This window comes from Panthera onca, chromosome B1 (genome assembly GCF_046562875.1).
Source record: "Panthera onca isolate mPanOnc1 chromosome B1, mPanOnc1 haplotype 2, whole genome shotgun sequence".
NCBI classification, from domain to species: Eukaryota; Metazoa; Chordata; class Mammalia; order Carnivora; family Felidae; genus Panthera; species Panthera onca.
Window position 1 is genome coordinate 123487069 of NC_138342.1, and position 21282 is coordinate 123508350.

Consider the following 21282-nt stretch of genomic DNA (forward strand, 5'->3'; position numbering starts at 1 on the left):
TCTAGTGCAAAGAACATTCACAAAAATGTATTCTGTTGTAGGTTGCAAAGAAAATATCAAGTTACATAAGTTAGAAATAGTGTAATCAACAGTCTTATCACAATACCATAAACCTAGAAATTGAAAGCAAATAAGCTCTTTTACCTGGGAACTTTAAAACTATTCTATTAAGTGACTCATAGGTGAGGAGCACCCAGTGGCTCAGTAGGTTGAACATCCGACTCTTGGTTTTTGCTCAGGTCATGATTTCACAGTTCACTCATGAGTTTGAGCCCCATGAGCGCTGACAGCGCACAGAGCTTGCCTGGGATTTCTGTCTTTCTTTCTCTCAAAAGGTGGATAAATAAACTTAAAAAAAAAAAAAAAAATTACCCATAAGTGGATGGGCAAATATAAACAAAATTTACATGACTTTTGGAAAATAACGATCACAATCTACATATCAGAATCTATGGGATATATTTAAACCAGTGACCAGAGGAAAATTCATAGTCTTGAACACTTATATCAGTAAAAATGAAAGAATAAAAACAGATTAATTTTAAACTTCCAGTCAAAAAGGCTAGGAAAAGAACAACAAAGTAAATCAAAGGAAGTATGAGGAAGGAGATAATAAAGATGAAGCAAAAAATAATGAAGTAAAAAAAAAAAAAAAGATCAACAAATCTTACCTGGTTTGGAAGGGGGAAAAAAGGCCAAGGATCAGGTAATTGAACAAAGAAAAAAAAGTCAGCTGGGGAGAAAGCACAAATATAAAAAAATAAGAAATAAGAGGGATATACTTATTGATACAGAGGATATGAAACTTAACTATAAGATTATTTTGCATACTTTATGCAAGTAAATTTGAAAAACACATAAAATGGATATTTTCGAGGGAGAGTATAATTTACCAGAATTAACCTCAGTAGGCATAGAAAGCTTAAATTTATTTCTATGGAATGAATAGAGAAAGTAAGGAACTGCTCCACAAGAAAGCACCAAGCCCAGATAATTTTAATGGGAAGTCTACCTAACATTTAGAGACTAGTTAGCAACATAAACTCTTCTGAGCACAGAAACAGTTATCAAACAAGTACAACACTGACATCGAAACCTGATAAAAATAACATACCAAGAAACTTAGATCACAATCACTTATGAATATTGGCCTCAAATTCCTAAATATTACTATAAACACCCCTCGTTAAGAAAATAATACATCATGACCAAGCAGGCTTTATGCCAGGAATGCAAGAATAATAATTAATCATATTAATTAGGTCTAAGAAGAAAAATCAATACTATCTTAAGAAATGCTATAAAATCTCTAATGAAAATTTAACACCTGTTCCTAATAACAACACTGAACTACAGGAATGGATGAATACTTCCTTAATTAATATATATATGTATCAGAGTTTTAAAGTCAGCATCTTAATGGGGAAACAAACACTAGAGGCATTTCCACTAAGGTCAAGAATAAGTCAAGAAAGTTCACGGTCTCTAGTACTTTTTAACATTATATTAGCACTATTAGCCAATGCAACTAGACAAGAGAAAACAATTGGAAAGGAAAATTGTGTTTTAACTGTTCAGTGACATGATCATTTACCTGGAGAACTCTGTAAGGATCAATGATAAAACTAACTCAGACAACAAAAGAATCCAGCCAGGTAGCAGTATATAAAAGCATGGCAATATCAATAACCTTCATATATAAAAACAGTTACCAGCTAGAAGATATAATGGAAGAGAAAACTTTCATTTAAAATAGGAACAGAAAAAATAAAATACTTATAAATGTAATAAATGTATAAAACCAAGTGCAGTGTTTTAGATTGAATTGTTCACCACCCCCACCCCAACTTTGTATGTCAAAGCCCTAATCATAAGTCCTTCAGAATATGACTGAATTTGGAGATAGGCCTTTAAGTGAGGCCATTGAGGAGGGCCCTAATCCAGTCTGACTGGTGTCCTTATAAGAAGGGATAAGGACATACAGAGAGACACCAGGGAAATAAGCGATGTTAGAAAACACAAGAAAATAGCCATCTGCAAGGTAAGAAGCTTCAGGAGACATGAGCCCGCCAACACCTTGAGCTCAGACTTCCAGCCACCCTTTGAGTAAATAAATGTCTGTTGTTGAAGCCACCCAGTCTGTGATATTTTTTTATGGCGGTCTGAGCTAATACAAGAACTATGGAACACTCTGAAAAGATGCAAAAGTAGCCTTGAAGAAACTTTCCTGGGTTTTAAATAGGACATCTGACATCATCAAGATTTTCTTACTAAGTTAATTTATAAATATAATGTGACCCTCAGTAAAGGTACCAAATCTCTTTATTCTGGAGGTAGACAAGATAATAACTAAAGTTCATATGGAGGAGTAAGCATGCAAGCAGAACACTGAAAAAGAACAACTGTGAGAGGGGACTAGCCCTATCAGATATTAAAACATAAAGCCTCTATAATTAAAACAGTGGTAGCAGGGCACAGACTAGAATAGAATCGGATGGAATGTCTAAAAATAGACTCTAACATATATGGAACTTTATGAGAAAGGTGGTATATCCAATCACTAGAACAAAGAAGAGCTTTTTAATAAATGGTGTTGGGGCAACTGGCCAACCATTTGGAAAAAGATAAAATTAGATCTATTCCTTGTAGTATAAATAAAACTGAGCTACAAACAGATCAGAGATCTAAATAAAATAGGAAACTTTATATGTACTAGAAGAATGCATGGATGAATTCCTCCTTATGGGTGTAGGAGAAGCCTTTTTATGATCAAACTGCATACGCAATAAAGGAAAATATTGGTAAATTTGACTACCAAAAATAAAAAAATAAGCTTCTTCACATAAGGAAAGTCAAAAGACAAATGACACATTGCAATAAAATATTTGTAACATATAAAATGTCACACAGGCTAATATCTCCAATACATATTTTTTTTCTTTTTAATGTTATTTTAAATATTTTTAAAAATATTTATTTTGAGAGAGAGACATTACAAGCAGTGGAGGGGCAGAGAGAGACCGATAGAGAGAATCCCAAGCAGGCTCCCCGCTGTCAGCACAGAGCCCGACACAGGGTTCAATCCCAGGAACTGTGAGATCATAACCTGAGCAGAAACCAAGAGTCGGATGTTCAACCGACTAAGCCACCCAGGAGTCCCTATATATAATGAAAAGACCAAAAAATGGGCAAAAGGTACAAGAAGACCATTTACAGAAAAATATATTAAAATGTCCCCTGAAGTACATGAAAAAATGATGGACTTTCACCGTAAAAAGAGAAATATAAATTGAAATTGCACCAGAAGGGTGCCTGGATGGCTCAGTTGGTTAAGCGTCTGACTTTGGCTCAAGTCATGATCTGGCGGTCTGTGAGTTCAGGCCCCTGGTAGGGCTCTGTGCTCACAGCTGGGAGCCTGGAGCATGCTTCAGATTCTGTGTCTCCTGCTGTCTCTTCCCCTCCCCTGCTCGCTTGCATGTTCACATTCTCACTCTCTCTCAAATAAACATTAAAAAAAAAATTGCACCAAAATATCATTTCTCACCCATCCAGTTGTCCAAAAAATCAAAAGTTTGACAAAATGGTTGTGGGATTGTGGGGGGAAAATCGCTCTCTTACATGATGGGTACTTGACAATAACAAAGTTGTATCTGCATTTTCAAAACCCAGTATCTCTACTTCTAGGAATTTACCCTGAAGATAATCCTTTAACAATACTGCAGTGTATATACATGGAGTTATTCATTGCAGTATTATATGTGATGGTAAAATAGTGTAAACTACTCAGACATAAGAGATTGGTTGAATAAACTATGGTGCTGTACAAAGTGCAAGAGAGTCTATAGAGTGGGCTACTTTCCTTTTTAGTAATAAAGACAAAGTAAGAAAGCACATATTTATCAGCTTAATTTTTTCAAGAAGAAATACAAGGATAAACCAGAGGAACAAAAGAAATTGATTATCCTCTGAGGAGGTTAGGTGGGGGGACTGAGTAAACATCTTACTATATATATATGGTATACATAACATTGGATGAATCCTACACACATAGTGTTGAACTAAAGAAACCAGGCACAAGAGTACATATTATATCATTTATATGAAGACTTGTGCATTTTATTATAGATGTGTGATACTCAATACAATTTTTTAAGTTTATTAAAAGATACTTGTGCGTATGTCAGCAGTGGCAGAATTCATCTTATCTTGATAATCAGAGGTGAGGAAAAAGTTATTTTTCTTTTTAATGATTATTTTTGAGAGAGAGAGAGCAGGAGCGGAGAAGGGGCAGAGAGAGAAGGAGACACAGAATCCAAAGCAGGTTCCAGGCCCTGAGCTGTCAGCACAGAGCCTGATGTGGGGTTCAGACCCACGAACCATGAGACAATGATGTGAGCCGAAGTTGGAGGCTTAACTGACTGAGCCACCCAGGCGCCCCACAAATTCTCTGTTCTAAAATTAAAGACAATGAGAGGTGCTGAAACAGGGACTCGGTTAAGGAGCGTGTGGGAGGGGCAGGGCAGGGGGTGGGTCCTCCGATAGGGAGAGTGTGGGAGGGGCAGGGCAGGGGGTGGGTCCTCCGTTAAGGAGAGTCGGGGGGGGGGGGGGGGGGGTGGACAGGGCAGGAGGTGGGTCCTCCGAAGGGTTGAGACAGAGGATTGATTCAAGGTGCTATGTCTGGTGCTGCATTTTGGGGGCAGGGTTTAGAGGCCAGTATTTGCCCCGCTTTTAAGGCACCAGTCAGAAATGAGGCTATCACTAGATGACCATGAAAGGCAAGTTGGGAAGTAGTAACTCAAGCCGCAGCAGCTAAAAGAAAAAGGATGATTGCATAGGTAATTCAAAGGTATTGTGCTATTTCAGAGCCTTTGTTTATTTTGCAATATAGATTTCTGTTGACATTGGAGGAGCCTTTATGACAACTGGGAATTTTTGCTTTAGCAAAATAATTTACATTTCAGATGACTATTGAAAGGTAGAAGGAGGAATTATGCTTTTGGGGACTTAATTTGGGCAGATTCCATTGCTGTGCAGAAAAGGAAATACGTTTATTATACTAAAAAGACTTGTTTCTAAGGGATCAGCTTAGAGAAACTAGTAGATCTTATTTCTACAGATTAGCAATTTAAGATAATAACATAAGAGACCATTTAAGACCTTCAGAAACCTATTTTTACTTAAACAGTTTTTAGCTTATGAATAAGTAAGTGATAATGCAAGTGTTCATGGCATACTTTCCTGCAAAAATGGTATACATTATAGATAGAGTCCCTGGAAAGCCCTCAAAAATCTACTTAATTCCTAATACCACTAAATATTGTTTCTTTGGGAGAATATATTTTGAGTTCTAACTCCCAACAACAATAGAAGATTTTAAATCTCCTCCTCTGTCCTCCAAGCAGATTTCCAAATGGGTGGTTTTTCTAGGCAAGGCTGTGAGCATAGTAGGGGTTCCAAGGGCCCGTGTTACTGGAGAGGAGGTGTCTGGGGACTGTGGTGGAAAGTTGAGGATCTAACCCTGTTAGGGTTTACTACCCAGTCCTTCACTTCGATTAGCAACATAATTTATAGTGGCTTTGCCTCTAGAGGTTTCTGGAGGTTGCAGACCATGCTAATTATTAACTCCTTAGGTACCTAATGGAGCTTTCAGGCATGACTTGAGCTGTTTTCTTTCATTCTCTAGTGGTGTGTATGTTTTTGGCTTTTAAACCTTGAGTATCCAATCAGCAAAATGTGGTTTATATGACCTGTTTCCTCCTTTGCCTGTCAGGCAAAATATGGATTACTGAAAAGTGGGTTAAATGCATGAAGATCATCAGAGAACAGAGTTTTGTGAAGTAGGACGACTTGGACACAACATAAAGTCTGTCCCACAAAACATCATATTTTGTCTAATTAACTACCTTTAATGGCATTTGGATTTTATGCTGCTCACTGTATTTATCCTCTGAACGTTATTTACTGTGCCTCCTTTTGTTTCACAGTGAGTTAATGTGTCCATTTAAAACATTTATGGTGAATAATTCATACCATTCAATAAGTATTAACTCTTAAATGGAACATCTTATCAACCAGGGCTGGAAAAGTGGAATTGTCAGTGGTGGTACATGTTCATAATTGTGCTTTGGTTTTTAGTGAATGAAAACATTAAGAATGGGGAAACCTTGTGGACATTTTTAACTTAAAAGGTATTTCGCAGACTTTCCTTGGGCAGTATGTCAATGCTACAGGTCTGGGGCATAAGTCACGGCAGATTCTAAAGAGACCACTTGTTACTGCATTTATTCCTCAGTGGAAAATGGCTCTTCATTTGCATGATGCTTTTGAGTTGGCAGCGGGGCAGGGTTCAGATAATTTGTTGTTACTTACAGATTATCTTTCTACTTCATTGTGCTGTGATTACAGATTTTCATCATTTTCATTTTTGTCTCTCTCTTTTCTTCCCCCTTTTCTAGTTCTTCCTCCAGTGCTGGTTCCAAGACACAGTGAATATAATCCTCAGCACAGCCTATTAGCTCAGTTCCGTAACTTAGGACAAAATGAGCCTCACATGCCACTCAACGCAACTTTTCCGGATTCTTTCCAGCAACCCAATAGCCATCCGTTCCCTCACTCCCCCAGCAGCAGCTACCCCAACTCTCCTGGAAGCAGCAGTGGCACCTACCCGCACTCCCCCACCAGCTCAGACCCAGGAAGCCCTTTCCAGATGCCAGGTAGGTCGGAAAGTTCAGTGATGTTCCCGCAAGTGGCCCTGCTGCTGCGGAGTCGGGGGAACTCTGAGCGGACCTGTGCACAGAGAGCTCTTCGGCTCTAGTACCTGGCACTTGGCTCTCAGACGGGGGTACCGTCCTGGGCGAAGGGAGACCTCGCAGTCAAGGAAGCAAATGTCCTGTTTGTCAGGCGCAGATGCTTGAATAAGTTTTATTTCTGATTTTGAAGGGTTTTTGAAACAGCTGCATCCTTCTGGGAGTGGCATAATTGTTACAGTCTTCGCTCTTGATAAAAGAGAGGAAGAGAAAAATAATGTGCTGCGCACATTTGTTGTACGTGAAAAAAAAAACTCCTGTTATAAGTGCAGCCTCAGAAAAGATATTTCCTGAGGGATCACACCCCCCCACACTTAATTAAATTCATTTAAGTGGTGATGTAATCCCAAGAAACATATACTTTAGCAACAAAGGAAATGCAACAGAAGTACTGGAGACCATCTGCTTGTTTAACTTAGCAAAGACAAAAACAATTATCCTCCTTTTTTAGACTTAACTGATGGTGTAATGTTTATCAAAATAAATGATTAATTAGGACATTATATTTTTCAAATTATAGGTTAGGAAGCAAGCATCTCACAAAAAATGATGAGTGCCAAATTCCTTGCCAGTAGACCTCAAGGAGGATACTGTAAACAAAGATGTACTTAACATCGATTAACATTTCAAGAAAGGAAAATGGGTGGGCAAGCAAGTTTATTAGGCAACTTGAAATGGGTTTAAGTGAATGGGAATTTGACAACAGGCTGCTTATGTCCTCAAAAATTGAAAAGCGTCCACATTTGATAGTGCTGTCTTTTGTTACTTTTTTTGTTTTCAGCCTTTTATTTTGCATCGTTTTGTTTTGCAATCCAAAACTGCTTCGAACAGGGCAGTGTGGGTGTGTGGGAAGGGCAGGGGAGGGGGAAATATAGATTAGTTTAGAAATCAAACTAAGTATCGTCTGGTTATTTCCTATTGCCCCCACCCTCACCCGGAACTGTTGGGTTTGATAAACAGGTTAGTGGTGAAGAGATGGTTTCAGAAGCTTGGGAGCAGCAGCAAACCCAGGGTGGGCCCCCGGAGTGAAAAACGGGAAGATTATTGCTTGAGTTTACACTTTGTTCCCGGCTGTCAGGGATTAAGACGCAGGCCAAGCAAAAGTGATGTGGAAAAGAGAAAGCCGCCAAGGGTGGGAGGAGGCACTTGTGGGCATAGTAGAGCATCACCCATAGGTAGCTGGTAGCACTTTCTCAGTGCTGCTGGTGCCACAGGCTGCTGAGGACATTTTCACCAGCTCGTTTGTGGAAATTTATCGGATTTGGTCTCGGAGGATGCTCTAGGTCTTCATTCCTGGCTGGAAGCAAAGTGGAGTCTGTGTTACAGCTGCAGGGAAGAAGCTGAATTAAAATAAGCTGGAGGAAAGGGTGAAAAAGGCATCCAGATAAGGTCCCCATAGTCCTGTCTTTGTGTCGTGAGTCCTTGCTTGTTAGCCGCTGGATGGTGGAAGTTACTGGGTTGCAATTCAGCTGGAGAGTCAGTCTTTGGAAATCTCTGAAAAGCTGTGAAGGAGCAGCAGTATTAGCTATTTGTGTTCAGCAGTTGCCCTGAGTGATCTGGGCTACTTCTCCAAGTTATTCATGGTTCCCTAAGGTAAAACTTTGTTCCCTGCCCTGTCTGGTGTGCTAGATGGGCTCACAATAGCCAGTGAGGAACTTGTTTTTTGATCACAAAGGATTATTTGTGGGGAACCCCTACCCCTTATTTTATTTAAGAAAACACAAAAGACCTATATTAGTGTTCTTTGTTTCAAGTCATGTTGTTTGCCTCTTATTGCCAGCTGATTTTGAGCTTTCTAGAAGAAACATGTAAATTCTGAAATAGAAGATGGCTGTGATAAATTGATTTATTTCCTGTTATTCTGCTACTAGGGGTTTTAAAACTAGTGATTATTTAAGCAGGTAGGGGTAAGGTAGTCCTAACAGATTGCTTGAAGTCATGGGAAATTAACAGTTTAAATCCGTAAACTAATTGGCGATAATGAAACTCAGTTGGTAAATTCCTAAAAGCCTGTGGGTTTAAAGTAAGAAACCCTGAAGCTCTTTTTCTTAAGAGATCCTACGTAGCTTTCAAAGGTTTTCCATCCACCAGTGAAACTATGAAATGCAGAGGTCCTCTTAAAGTGGACTGTATGAAAACATGTTTAAATGCTCTCCTGATTGTTTCAAGACAGCATGATCCTGGAAAGGCAGACGACTTCTGGAACTGGCATATAGTGCTTTTCCTCCCCCTGAATTCTCTCTACGGTTGTACAAAATCACGAGATGCCGGTCATTTTCAGGAAGTATACACCGAGTTCAGTGTCTAGCGTCCATTTTCTGATGAGGTTGAAATGGCAGTTTACTCTCAGGAATTTCACAGAATTTATGTTTTAAGTGTGTGTGGTTATTTAAAGATAAAGAAATCTTTTCTTTCTCTTAAACTTTGTAGCTGATACGCCCCCGCCTGCTTACCTGCCTCCTGAGGACCCCATGACCCAGGATGGCTCCCAGCCAATGGACACAAATATGATGGCACCTTCACTGCCCTCAGAAATCAACAGAGGAGGTAAAATGAATTGCTGTTTATCCCTTTTTAGTGTCTGAAGTTTATCTGTCCAAATGTTACTTTCTCTCACAAATGTTTATTAGTCTGTAAAAAGATAGCTATTGGAGAAAGCACAATAAGAGAAGCTGGATAGAGAGAATTTTTTGGATTACAAGTAAGTCTTTTATATGAAGAACAAACACACTGATTTGACTAATGAAGGCCTGTGTATAATTGTGTGGTCATCTGTTTTGAGCACAATACTTAATAATTTTAAATTGGCAATAAAAGAATATTTTTAAGTGAAGGACAAAGGTAGGTATTGAGAAACAGTGAGCATAACTTTACTGAAGTGGGGATGTCACTGGTGATGTCCAAAATTAGAAGTTCATATAACAAGGCTTCCCAAAGATTCCTTTGTTGGTAGAGTCTTAGCCCTTATCCATACACAGCTGCAACTGGAAAGAACTACTAACATTTTTTTCTTGCTATATTTACTTGTTTCTAACCTTGTTACAGAAAGGGGTTGAGGCATGTGTTTTTCCTGTTCTCACCTGGAAGAACTTAGAAGCAGAACCTATAAGCAGGTCGGGTCATTCCTTTCCCTTTCTGGTGGAGGATGGGTGTGTTTCGAGGTCTGCAGTGGCTAGCGGGGTAGGCCTAACGGAGCAGAGAACTGAGAGCAGTGAGTGTCGGGAGAATCCCTGAGCACCTGTAGGAAGTCATGACCAAATGGTGGAAGAAAACTGTTCCCAGACAACCTCTCGTGGAGGAAGATGCTTCACTGGTGCACTCAACACGTGGCATGAAACTTCACTGTGTAAATTTTATGCAAATTGAAGTTATAAGGCAATCTAGTTACTAGGTGTAGGTCTCATTTCATTCTGACTTTATTAAAATTGGAGATATCTCAGACTTTGTCAGAGTTGCTTACATCTTTTAAGTTCTTAAAATACGATGAAAGAACCTTTTTTAGATGTGCAGTGTAATAAATTGAAATGTACACCTTCCTATTTTATTTGTTTATTGTTAAAGTTTATTTATTTTGGGGAGGGGAGGAGGAGTAGAGAGAGAGAAGGAGACAGAGGATCTGAATCAGGCCCTGCGCTGTCAGCGTGGAGCCCGATGCGAGGCTCAAGCCCACAAACCATGAGATCACGACCTGAGCCAAGGTCTGACGCTCAACTGATTGAGCCACCCAGGTGTCCCTGAATGTACACCTTTTTCATCTGTAAAATATTTTTACATCTTCATTGGCTCTGTATCTGATGGTTCCTGATAATCTCTAGAACATCTTCCCAAACATAATTATGAACCAACAGATAAAGCTTCTGGTTGGGGAAAGTGACTTGTGTCTCACACATCTTTGGAATTGGTATTTGGGGAACAAGGATCGCAGGAGAGAATGGACACAGGACTGCTCTACAGCTATGAGCGTGTGGACCCTGTAGCTATTGTTGTTAAGCCTAAAATGTCTGATTTCAGGAAACAGGCCTTTAAATTGCTTTAAAATTTTTCCTTTAAATAGCTTTTAAAAATTTCCCCATTAGAAATAAGTTCACAGTTAATATCTTCATGAGGAAAGAATGTCGGCCTTTCTGTTACTGTTTTTACCTTTGGTGGTTTTCCTAAAGCAGGAGTCAGCACACTACAGCCCACAGGCCAATTCAGCCTGCTGCCTGTTTTTTGTAAATAAATTTTTATGGGAACACAGCTATGTCCATTACACATTATCTGTGGCAGTTTTAGCACTACGAGGGCACAGTTGAATAGTTACAGTAGAGACCATATGCCCCACAAAATCTTTCTGGTCTTTTACAGAAAAATGTTGTCATCTTCTGACCTAAAGGAGTAGTATTTTGAACAATCCTGATAGCTGATAAAAGCCTTCTATAATGATGTTACAGTCTTCTTTTAAGATTTAGCACTATGTAAATCACTAAAATTTCATTCTTTGAAATACAGTAAATTGACATGGGATAGTTGCTTAGCAGGGAAGATAGTGTATGCTTGTTTTTGGCTCACCTGATCCAGTGTATAGAGCAGCTAATGTGTGTGTGGATTTTTTTAAGGATTGTTCTGTTTTCCTTACCGAATTCTAAAATAAAGTGCATTATGATATTTGTGGAGGTTGTTGTTAAGTGAACACAGAAGTACTTTTTCCTAAACAGTCCAGTTTATGCTTCTAATGTGGATATTCTTTCTCTTTGTACATTTGTATGCTCAGGACCTCGTAAACCTCAGATCATTACATATTGGCACAGTGGGCATACGTGGTTTATATTCCTGGAATCTCTAAAGCAGTGGTAAAAGAGGTTTTACTACAGAAGGAACTTATCTTTAGAACCTTTTAGTTGCAAATGTTTAGAAGCATGTTCTGTTTGGAGATTTGTTAGTCTTAAGAGATTTGACTTAACAAGCTGCATCCTGTCAGTAAAGTTGGGTAATTTCCATTGTTGGCCCATTCTGGGAATGGAGAGACAAAACACACCTGCTCTGCATGACTTAAAGCAAATATAAGGAAGTTAGCATGAAATCTGGATGAGAGAGATATGATTCATTCTGTAAAAATGGCCAGCTGGCAAGATTTCTTCCTGAGTTTAAGGACTGGAGCAAAGCTGTGGCTGTGATAGTTATTGGCAGCTTAATGTGAAGTAAGGGAACTTCTTATCAATAATTAGAAACCGATTTTCATTGCTTTGAAAAAGCATAGGCCTACTAAGGCTTTGTTGAAAGTCACCCTTTTTCTGCCAGCACCTTTGGCACATTTCCTGTCCTCGATTGTTCTCTTTCCATTTGTTTTTCACTTGCCACTTGTGTTTCTTTAGATGGTGAGCCGGCATCTGTGGTGGGGGTAATTTCCATTTTGGCATATTACGGAGCAAGTAGCATATTGTGAGTGTGCAGCAAATGCTGTTGGTATGCTTGCTTAGCTGGCGTTTTGGTTATCTGATAGTAATTGGAGAAAATTATTTTCCAGTTGAAGGAGGACGTCACACTTTGTGAGGTGAGGAGTACCTGTTTCAGATATCCTAGAGAAACCGTATACATTCTAATAGCAGTTGCCTTCCCGTACCTGCATTCCAGGGTCCTGAGCCAGTTTGACAACACAGCTTCAGTGTTTGAGAGCCCCAGGCACTTGCTGAGGTTGACTGTAAGGTTTTCTTTCTTACAGATGTTCAGGCGGTCGCTTATGAGGAACCAAAACACTGGTGCTCTATTGTCTACTATGAGCTCAATAATCGTGTGGGCGAAGCGTTCCATGCCTCCTCCACAAGTGTGTTGGTGGATGGTTTCACCGATCCTTCCAACAATAAGAACCGTTTCTGCCTTGGGCTGCTCTCCAACGTTAACCGGAATTCCACTATTGAAAACACCAGGCGGCATATTGGAAAAGGTGAGTTTTCACTTGAACCTCTTTCACATATGTGTCTGTTGTGCCCCTGTTCCCCTAGAACTGACGCAGTTGTTCCTGGAGCAGCCTACCGGGGCAAACACCAGGTAATAAACACTGGCTCCGGTTTGTAAATAGCTTTTCAGTTTGTATTATCAGGACGCTACTCACTTTTCAGTCAGCAGTGTTTGTGTCCTGCCACCTCATAGGAATTGATATTAACCAGCTGAAATATTGATCGGGGGGGGGGGGGGGCACTCTTCCATCTTGTGTTTTGCTGCAGAATAAAATAGCTGTTAAAGAGTGACTTACAACCTAAAGCTAAATGCAAGTTAAAACAAGTAAACCTAATATGTTTCAAATGAGTACCATAACTCACTGGGAAAAATAAAGAAAGAATCAGTCCAGAATAACTTAGGAATATAGTATTTGGCTATGTTTCTTCAGTCTGGGCCAGGTAGGGTAGAGTGCTTGTAAACAAATCCCGAGCTCATTTTAGTAGGCTTTGATTGCTTAGTGGCAGTATGAATAAAAGTTATGGAACTTTTAGTTATAAGATTAAGCAAATGACTGAATGTGGATGTTTCCGGGAGCCTGGATTTTCACTGTGGAGTAAGAAACATACAAGTATGGAGGAGGGCAAAAAATTCACCCTGTGGAGGTATCAGGGTGAAATCATGACTTAATAATACATGTACATATGTGTGTACACGTGGATGTGTGTGTGTATGCGTATGCATATTTAGATGTGCTCATACGTGCATGTAGTTTCTGATCTGTCTGCTGAAAGGGCCAGCAGGCAAAGATGCCCAGGAGCCATAAACACGTCTGGTTCTCAGCTCATCGTCTCTAACACCATTTCCCACTGAGAGGAGTCAGGACTCCTCAGGGAAAGGGCTGACTCCCAAGTCCGGACCAGGTAGACAGAGTTGAGCCTGGAACATTTTGTTCTATCAGAAAGTGAAGAGATGCCAATGAAAGTGATGGGGGCGTGTCACAGGAGCCATCTTGGAGGTGCTTCCCCTGGCCACTTCTGGGACAGTTTGAGTAACAAAATAATGAAGTATGGTCATGGATTTTAAGCCACTGAAAAACCATAGTAATTTATAAGCCCGTGCCAATAATACATAGATAAGGATAAGGAATGAATGGGGAAAGCTGGTTCACAAATGTGCAGTGAGTGCTAGAGTTTGAAAGTCATCATTTTGCAGCCATCAGGCAAGAATCCTCAGTGAATACTAAAGAGAGAATTTTTTGCAAGAATCAGGATATTTGCATGGTCTTACAGTGTCTCCTCACAGACTGGCTATTAGTAACAAGGGAGAATAGAAATGAGTAGTTATACAGTGGAGACATTGGACAGCATCTTGACTGGGAGATCAAAATTATCATCACCAGTGAGAGACAGATGGATCCCATATACCACCAGATGTGATGCCCTGAGAAAGAAGTAACATCACCTGTGCAGAATTCCAGTTGAGAATGCAAATCTGAATCTAATCATGGGGAAATTTCAGACAAATCCAAAATGAGGAACATTCTATTAAAAAGGGTGAAGAGGAACTGTATTCTTCTAAAATATCAATGTCAAGAGACAAAGGTGTGAAGTGTTCCAAATTAAAAGAGATTAAAGTGATATGACAGCTAGGTAATAAGCTGACCCTGGGCATGATCTGTGCCAGACAGGAAAAATAACACAGAGGACCTTATTGGGATCAGCAGGCAAAGTTAAAATATGAGTGGTAGATTGGATGAGAGTATTATATCAATGTTACATATACTGGCATTGCTAACTATATTGTCACTATGTAAGAGAGTATGCCTATTCTTAGGAAATACACACATATATGCACATATACAAATATCTATCCATCTAAAACAAATCTGTGTCAGAATATATATATGGATGTATATGTGTGTATATGTTTATGTATACATATACACATATGTATGTATATACATATATGCATATGAGAGTGTGTGAAAAAAATAGAGGGGAAGGAGGTGCAAATGATAAAAAATATAGAATAAATTGTCACAATAAATGAATCAGGATAGTGGTTACATGGGTCTTCTTTTGTTTTTCTTGGCTGTTCTGTTTCTGTACATTTGAAATTATTTCCAGAGTAAACTTTTTTTTTAAAATGACCTACTATAAAATTTAGAACAGTGGACCAAATTAAGAGGTCATTTAGTAAATGCTTAAAAGGCATTTGAGGTAAAGTTCAATACTCGATCCTGGAAAAAACAAACAAACAAAGAAACAAAAAAACCTCCTAAAACAGGACTTGATAGTTCCTTAATATGATTAAGGGGGAAAAAAACCAAATCCTAAACTCCGCATTTAATGATGAAATGCTTGAACCTAGGTTCATAACATATAGATCTCTTTCCATGATCTGTAAACCCTGAAAATTGTACATAAACACAATATTGCATATATTTGGGATCAAGGGAGAAATTTTTCATTAAGTTCTAAAGTTGACCGTTACCCCAAAGTAGTAAAAAGCCATTGTACTCTAGAATATTTCTATTAAAAATTAGGAAGAAAATACGGATTCTGGGAATGCTGATACTTAACATTGTTCCAGATATCTTGACTAGCGTATTCAAATGTAGAATTATTGATAATGGAAATAAGCCAAAATTGTAATTATTGCAGATGATATGATTAATTGATAATATTTTTGGGAGAGATTCTTGAACTGAAGTTAGTAGGTCAAGGGTCTTGATATATTATGCCAATTACTTTCCAGAAAGCTTTTATTAATTTCCACTTATACCATAAGTCTATGGATGAGTGCCTTTCTTCTTTCACTGATGTAGGTATTACTGACATAAGTAATACTCGTGGTTGTTGTGTTTATTCAGAAGTTATGGTTGTTTATCTAGAAACCTTTAAAGAATTTAGTTTTAGAGATTTTATGTCAGTTTTCTGTAATCTGGCAATAACCAGTTAGAAAATATAATGTAAAGGAAAATCATGCTTCTAATATCAACAGAAAATGTAAAATTTTGGAAATAATATGAATGAGCAATACATGAGAATTAGGTAAAGAAAACCAAATTTTACTGAGAGAGAAAATTTAGATATGTAAATAAGCAGTCTGTGTTCCTTAAAGAGAAGGCTTAATATTGTGAGAATATTTTAAGGATATCCTTTCTTCCTAATTCAATTTATGGTTTAAAATAATCTATGCCAGAATCACAATGTGTTATTTTTTGAAAGTCGGAAAATATGATCTGAATATTACCTGGCAGGTTAAACAAGTGAAAATAGCTAATTTTTTTAATGGAAGAGTAAAGAAAAAATTCTTGATGTTAGGTTAATTATGAAACTACAATTAAGTCAGGGTATAGACAAAATGGTAGAATAAATTAAACTCAGACTATGTTGTATTTCAAAATTAATGTATGTTAAGTGAAGCATAACAAATCAGTAGTCTTCTAATGGTCCTGCAGTAACAAAGTTAGTTTTTAGTTGAGGCTGTAGGGAGGAACCCTGACCTCATTTCACATATGCAAATAGATTAGTGAATTGAGGGTTTTTTTTTTTAATGGCAAGCTGTTAAAAAGCAAGAAGAAAAATACATTTTATCGGAGACAGAAATTTTCTAAGCATAAAAAGCAATAGAAAAGATCACAAGAGAATTTGACTACTCAAAGCTTTCAAACTTCTGTAGGTTAAAAAAAAAAACCAAACACCAAGAACAAAATTAAAAGACAAAGGACTGATAGGGAAACAAATAGGAAATAAATTATTTATATCTTACTTGCAGCTCATAAAAAAATAATAAAAATATTAGAACCCCAGTAGGATACATAGGTAAGAAATATGAACAGTAAGTTCGTAAGAGAAACACAGATGGCTAATAAACATATGAGAGCATATCCAGTCTCACATGTAAATGAAAACAATATTGTTTTTCAGCGAAAATTTATTTTAATTTATTTTTTTTTGTCTTAAACTCACTCAGTACTGGCATGGGCAAAATGATAAAGGCACTCATATACTGCCGGTAGGGTGTAAATTGATATAAGCATTCTGGAAAGTCGTTTGGCAAAGTGAATCAAGAGCTTTCGATCCAGTGATTTAACTTCCAGGAATCTCTCCTAAGGATATTATCAAAAATTATCCAGAGACATTCATCCTGGCATTGTTACAACAGAAGAAAATTAGTGTCAACACTATGGTCCAGTAACGGGAGAATCGCTAAATTGTTGTATCCATGTAATCGTGTAGATAACTTTAAATGTTTACAGAGAAAGTTTAGTAGTAGTCAAAACCAAATACAGCACATCAAACTGTTAACTTTTGCCTCTACATCACTAAACAAGTGGTGATATTTTCTTATTCTTTATATTTTGTTTTACTTTCTAAATTTTTGAAAATGAAAATTCCTCATTTTTATAATCAGAAAAAGTAAACACGTGTGTGTACGCACACACAGTTTCTCGTGCGTGCGCTCTCTCTCTCTCAAATTGTTTTCTCTACATCAAGCAGGAAAATGGACTTCTGCTCCAGCAGCTATTTAATTGCCACAGAAGTCGTAGACATTGTGTGTACATGTAAACACAACGCATAATATTTTGGATTGGATTGGAGACCGTAGTTTTAGCATTGGCTGAGCCATGCTGGAGTTGCCTGCAAGGTGGATTGTTTAAAGCCACATGGCATGGGACTCTGTTTGCTGCGTGGCCTATAATAATCTCCCTTAATGGTGTAGGGCTTTGTCAGAACGTGTCCCCCCCCCCCCCCCCCCACGTTTCCTTTTTTTAAAGGCTGGGTAGGATCAATTTCCAACACTCCTGGCACTCCAAGATGTCACAGGAAGAAGTTTGGAGCAGATGGTAGTTCAGGGAGATCAGATTCCACACAGTATGAATTATTTTTATAGTTCCCCCCCCCCCACCCCCCAGACCTTCATCTTCTAGCTCTCAGCACTACTTCCTCCATGTGGTTTTCTAGCCCTTTTACTTTTGATTCTCCCTTCTCCTACCCTAACATTTTTCAAAGAGCTGAGCTACAAAATAAATGCAAGAAAGAGAGCTCATATGATGAGTATATGTAGAATCCAATAAGTCCGGCTTTATTGTGCTGTATTTTTAGAGTGAGAATATGCTTTCAATCCATGGCCAAATAGGGCATTAGACTCTTATCAAAATGAACTTGCTGTATCTCGCTACTAATTTTTACGAGACTGTGTTGTTCTATTATTTCTTAGAAACCTCTTAGACATACACGTTAACAAAAGGACATTGTATTAGCTAATACGGTTAACTAAGATTTTATCAGCTGTACAAGATTTAGAGAAAAACCAAAGTTTAAATCCATGCGAATTCATATATTGAAGAGACACAGATGCCTTTCAGCTGTGAGAAATGATAATGAATATGATCCGTCCCTTGTCTTCCTACAGGAGTGCATCTTTACTATGTGGGAGGGGAAGTGTATGCCGAATGCCTCAGCGACAGCAGCATCTTTGTGCAAAGTCGGAACTGCAACTACCATCATGGATTTCACCCCACTACTGTTTGCAAGATCCCTAGTGGGTGTAGTTTGAAAATTTTTAATAACCAAGAATTCGCTCAGTTATTGGCACAGTCTGTGAACCATGGCTTCGAGACAGTCTATGAGCTCACTAAAATGTGTACTATCCGCATGAGCTTTGTAAAAGTAAGTAAGTCCTCTGCTTAGGCTTTAACATGTTTGCTGTGCTTTCTCGCAGTATATAAATCTATATCCTCTTGATACATGTCCATAGAAGCCAACATATTACCTAGGCATTTTTTAAACTGTAGTGAGGATGTCAGTTATTAGGATACAATTAGAATATAGGAGTGTTTGTATTTAAATCTCAACAGTGTAGCAGGCTTTAATAACTTTTTCCTCTTCAAATAAGCACTATTTTAGCTACTGTAATACCATAAGAATATGTTTTGTTGTATATTTAACATATATAATTTAAATGCACGATTTTCTTAAAAGATTAATTCAGTAAACAAACCCCCCTTCCTTTTCATTCTGCGTTTTTAGTACCTTTATGATGATAACATTTGTTGCTTTTGTTTCAGCAATAAATGAGTGATCTTTTTTAAATAAAAGTTCACCATGCTGGGGTTTATTTGTGATAGGTCAGGTTTTTTTAATGGTTCCAGTAAAACCTCATGGTTTTCCTATAATTCAGAAGTTAATAAGATCCTTGCCCAAAGATCAGTAGATACCTTCGTTCTAAGACTGTTGTTAGGGTTGAGGATGGAGAAGGTTAAAGACATTGCTCACAATAATTGATCTCTTTCTCCCTTCTCTTCCACCTCCAAGAAATAAAAAAATTTTAAGATGTCAAAATTAAATATCAAATATCTGACTAGATTTCATGAGTTGTAACTTATTCTAGTAACTGACTTGTCTCTAAATACTCAAAGATAAAATTTCATCCTCTGTTACCTTGAGAAACAAAACTAATTATATATTTGGGTGAGGCAATCACCTTTTATGTCCTCTCTTCAGAAGCTCACCCAACTTGTTGTGAAACCTGTTTTGTAATGTATGTATTACAGAGGGTAATTTTGGAACCTTACTTTGTTAATCATCCTTTAGATCAAAGATGCCTTTCCCTGAATATCATTTTTTTCTTACTTCTTGAATCATATTAGCAGATTCTGAGTTTTTTCTCCTGGTGTTGGTTTTCTTGAAACATAATTCACCAGTTTTGTGATGTGTGTGTGTGGCTGAATATGGTACCTTGTTAGTATTAAAGGAGGGTTTTTACCTTTTAAAGAAGTTTACCAATATGCTGTGTACCTATGGGACTGGAAAGATCTTTCTCATGCACTATTAACATTCACGGTTTAATTTTTGACTTTGCATTTGGCTAAAATGAATTTTAAAATGAAGACTCTGACTTGCCAGCGATGGTTTTTGTTTGTTGGGGTTTTTTTTTGTTTTTTTTTTTTTTTTTTTTTTCAGTTGATGTATTTTGAGGGAGAGAGGGTGCGTGCTTGCACAAGCAGGGAAGAGGCAGAGAGAGAATCCCGAACAGGCTTTGCGCTGTCACCACAGAGCCCAGCTCAGGGCTCTGTCTCACGAACCATGAGATCGTGCCCTGAGCTGAGATCAAGAGTTGGACCCTTAACTGACTGAGCCACCGAGGTGCCCCTTATTTGTTGTTTTATTGGTATTGAGGAAAGAATACCTATTTTTTTTTAATGTTTATTTATTTTTGAAAGAGAGAGAGACAAAGTGTGAGCGAGAGAAGGGCAGAGAGAGGGAGACACAGAATCTGAAGCAGGCTCCAGGCTCTGAGCTGTCAGCACAGAGCCCAACACAGGGCACGAACCATGAGATCATGACCTCAGCTGAAGTCTGGCATTTAGCAAACTTAGCCACCCAGGCGCCTAAGAATACCTATTAAGAGTCAGGAAACCCAGGTTCTAGTTTTATTTGCCATTTTATTTTATTTTATTTTATTTTATTTTATTTTATTTTTTAACATTTATTTTTGAGAGAGTGAGAAAGAGCATGAGTGGGGGGAGGGGCAGAGAGAGAGAGAGACCTAGAATCCAAAGCAGGCTCCAGGCTTTGAGCTGTCAGCATAGAGCCCCACGAGGGGCTCAAACTCCTGAACCGTGACATCATGACAGGAGCCGAAGTCGGACGTTTAACCAACTGAGCCACCCAGGCGCCCCTTAGCTGCTATTTTAACTGTGTGATTAAGGCACAGGGATCTTTTGCCCTTCCTCATGTTCATCTTTAAAATGGGTGGATAAAGTTGGGAACTGTGGTAATCATTACAGAGTTCCCTTGATGAGTCTATTATTCTTGAAGGGCCACTCAAGAAGAATCTATGACTCTACTGCTCCAGTTGGATTTCTCTTCAAACTCATTTCATATTGTTTACCCTGTCACTTTTAATGGTTTTACTTTTATAGATTTTTAATTATTTACACACAAGTAAAAACAAACTTTATACTAATAAAAAGTATTTATGATACGAGGATATGCATTAAAAATGTATTGGATTTCATTCATTCAGCAAATATTTTTAGCACTATTCCAGAGAATTAATACAAAGATGAAAAAAAGCACCTTAAAGTTTCTAGCTTCACAAATGCTTACAGCCTAGTATATGCTTAATTATAAAATAACGTGATATATACTGGAATGGAGGCTAATATAAGATATAATAGACATAGCTGGGAAGCTGGATGTGGAAAGCTAAGGGTGAACAAATTTTGTTTTAAAACTCCTGCTGACATGATGAAGGGCAGCTGCTTATCATACATTTGCAACAACAAGTTTGCATAGTGTTTATATGGTATTGTTCTTTATTAAAACCATAAGGGTTTTATACCTTGCCCTTGCACACTTAGCATCTTAGAGAAATTATATAGGTCATTTTGCTAATTTTAATAGCCAGTCTTTTTGCCATTTTGAAGATGATTATCTTGGACTTTAAAACATACATTTTCTAAATTATTTGCACAGTAAATTCCCCATATATCTGAAAAATCCAAGTCCATTCAGCTGAACATGTATTTCTAGAGCTTCTGCTT

At 38.0% G+C, this 21282-nt stretch overlaps 1 protein-coding gene across 4 annotated transcripts in view; it reads left to right on the plus strand.

Moving 5' to 3' along the window:
• Positions 1 to 21282, plus strand: part of SMAD1 (SMAD family member 1) — a 79386-nt gene that overhangs the window by 55778 nt on the left and 2326 nt on the right. For all 4 annotated transcript variants that reach the window (XM_060654058.3, XM_060654053.3, XM_060654057.3 and 1 more), the window contains exons 3-6: positions 6456 to 6713; positions 9237 to 9353; positions 12508 to 12729; positions 18147 to 18403. In XM_060654058.3, the coding sequence (XP_060510041.1) occupies positions 6456 to 6713; positions 9237 to 9353; positions 12508 to 12729; positions 18147 to 18403 (854 nt within the window). The remainder of the gene's footprint in view (positions 1 to 6455; positions 6714 to 9236; positions 9354 to 12507; positions 12730 to 18146; positions 18404 to 21282) is intronic.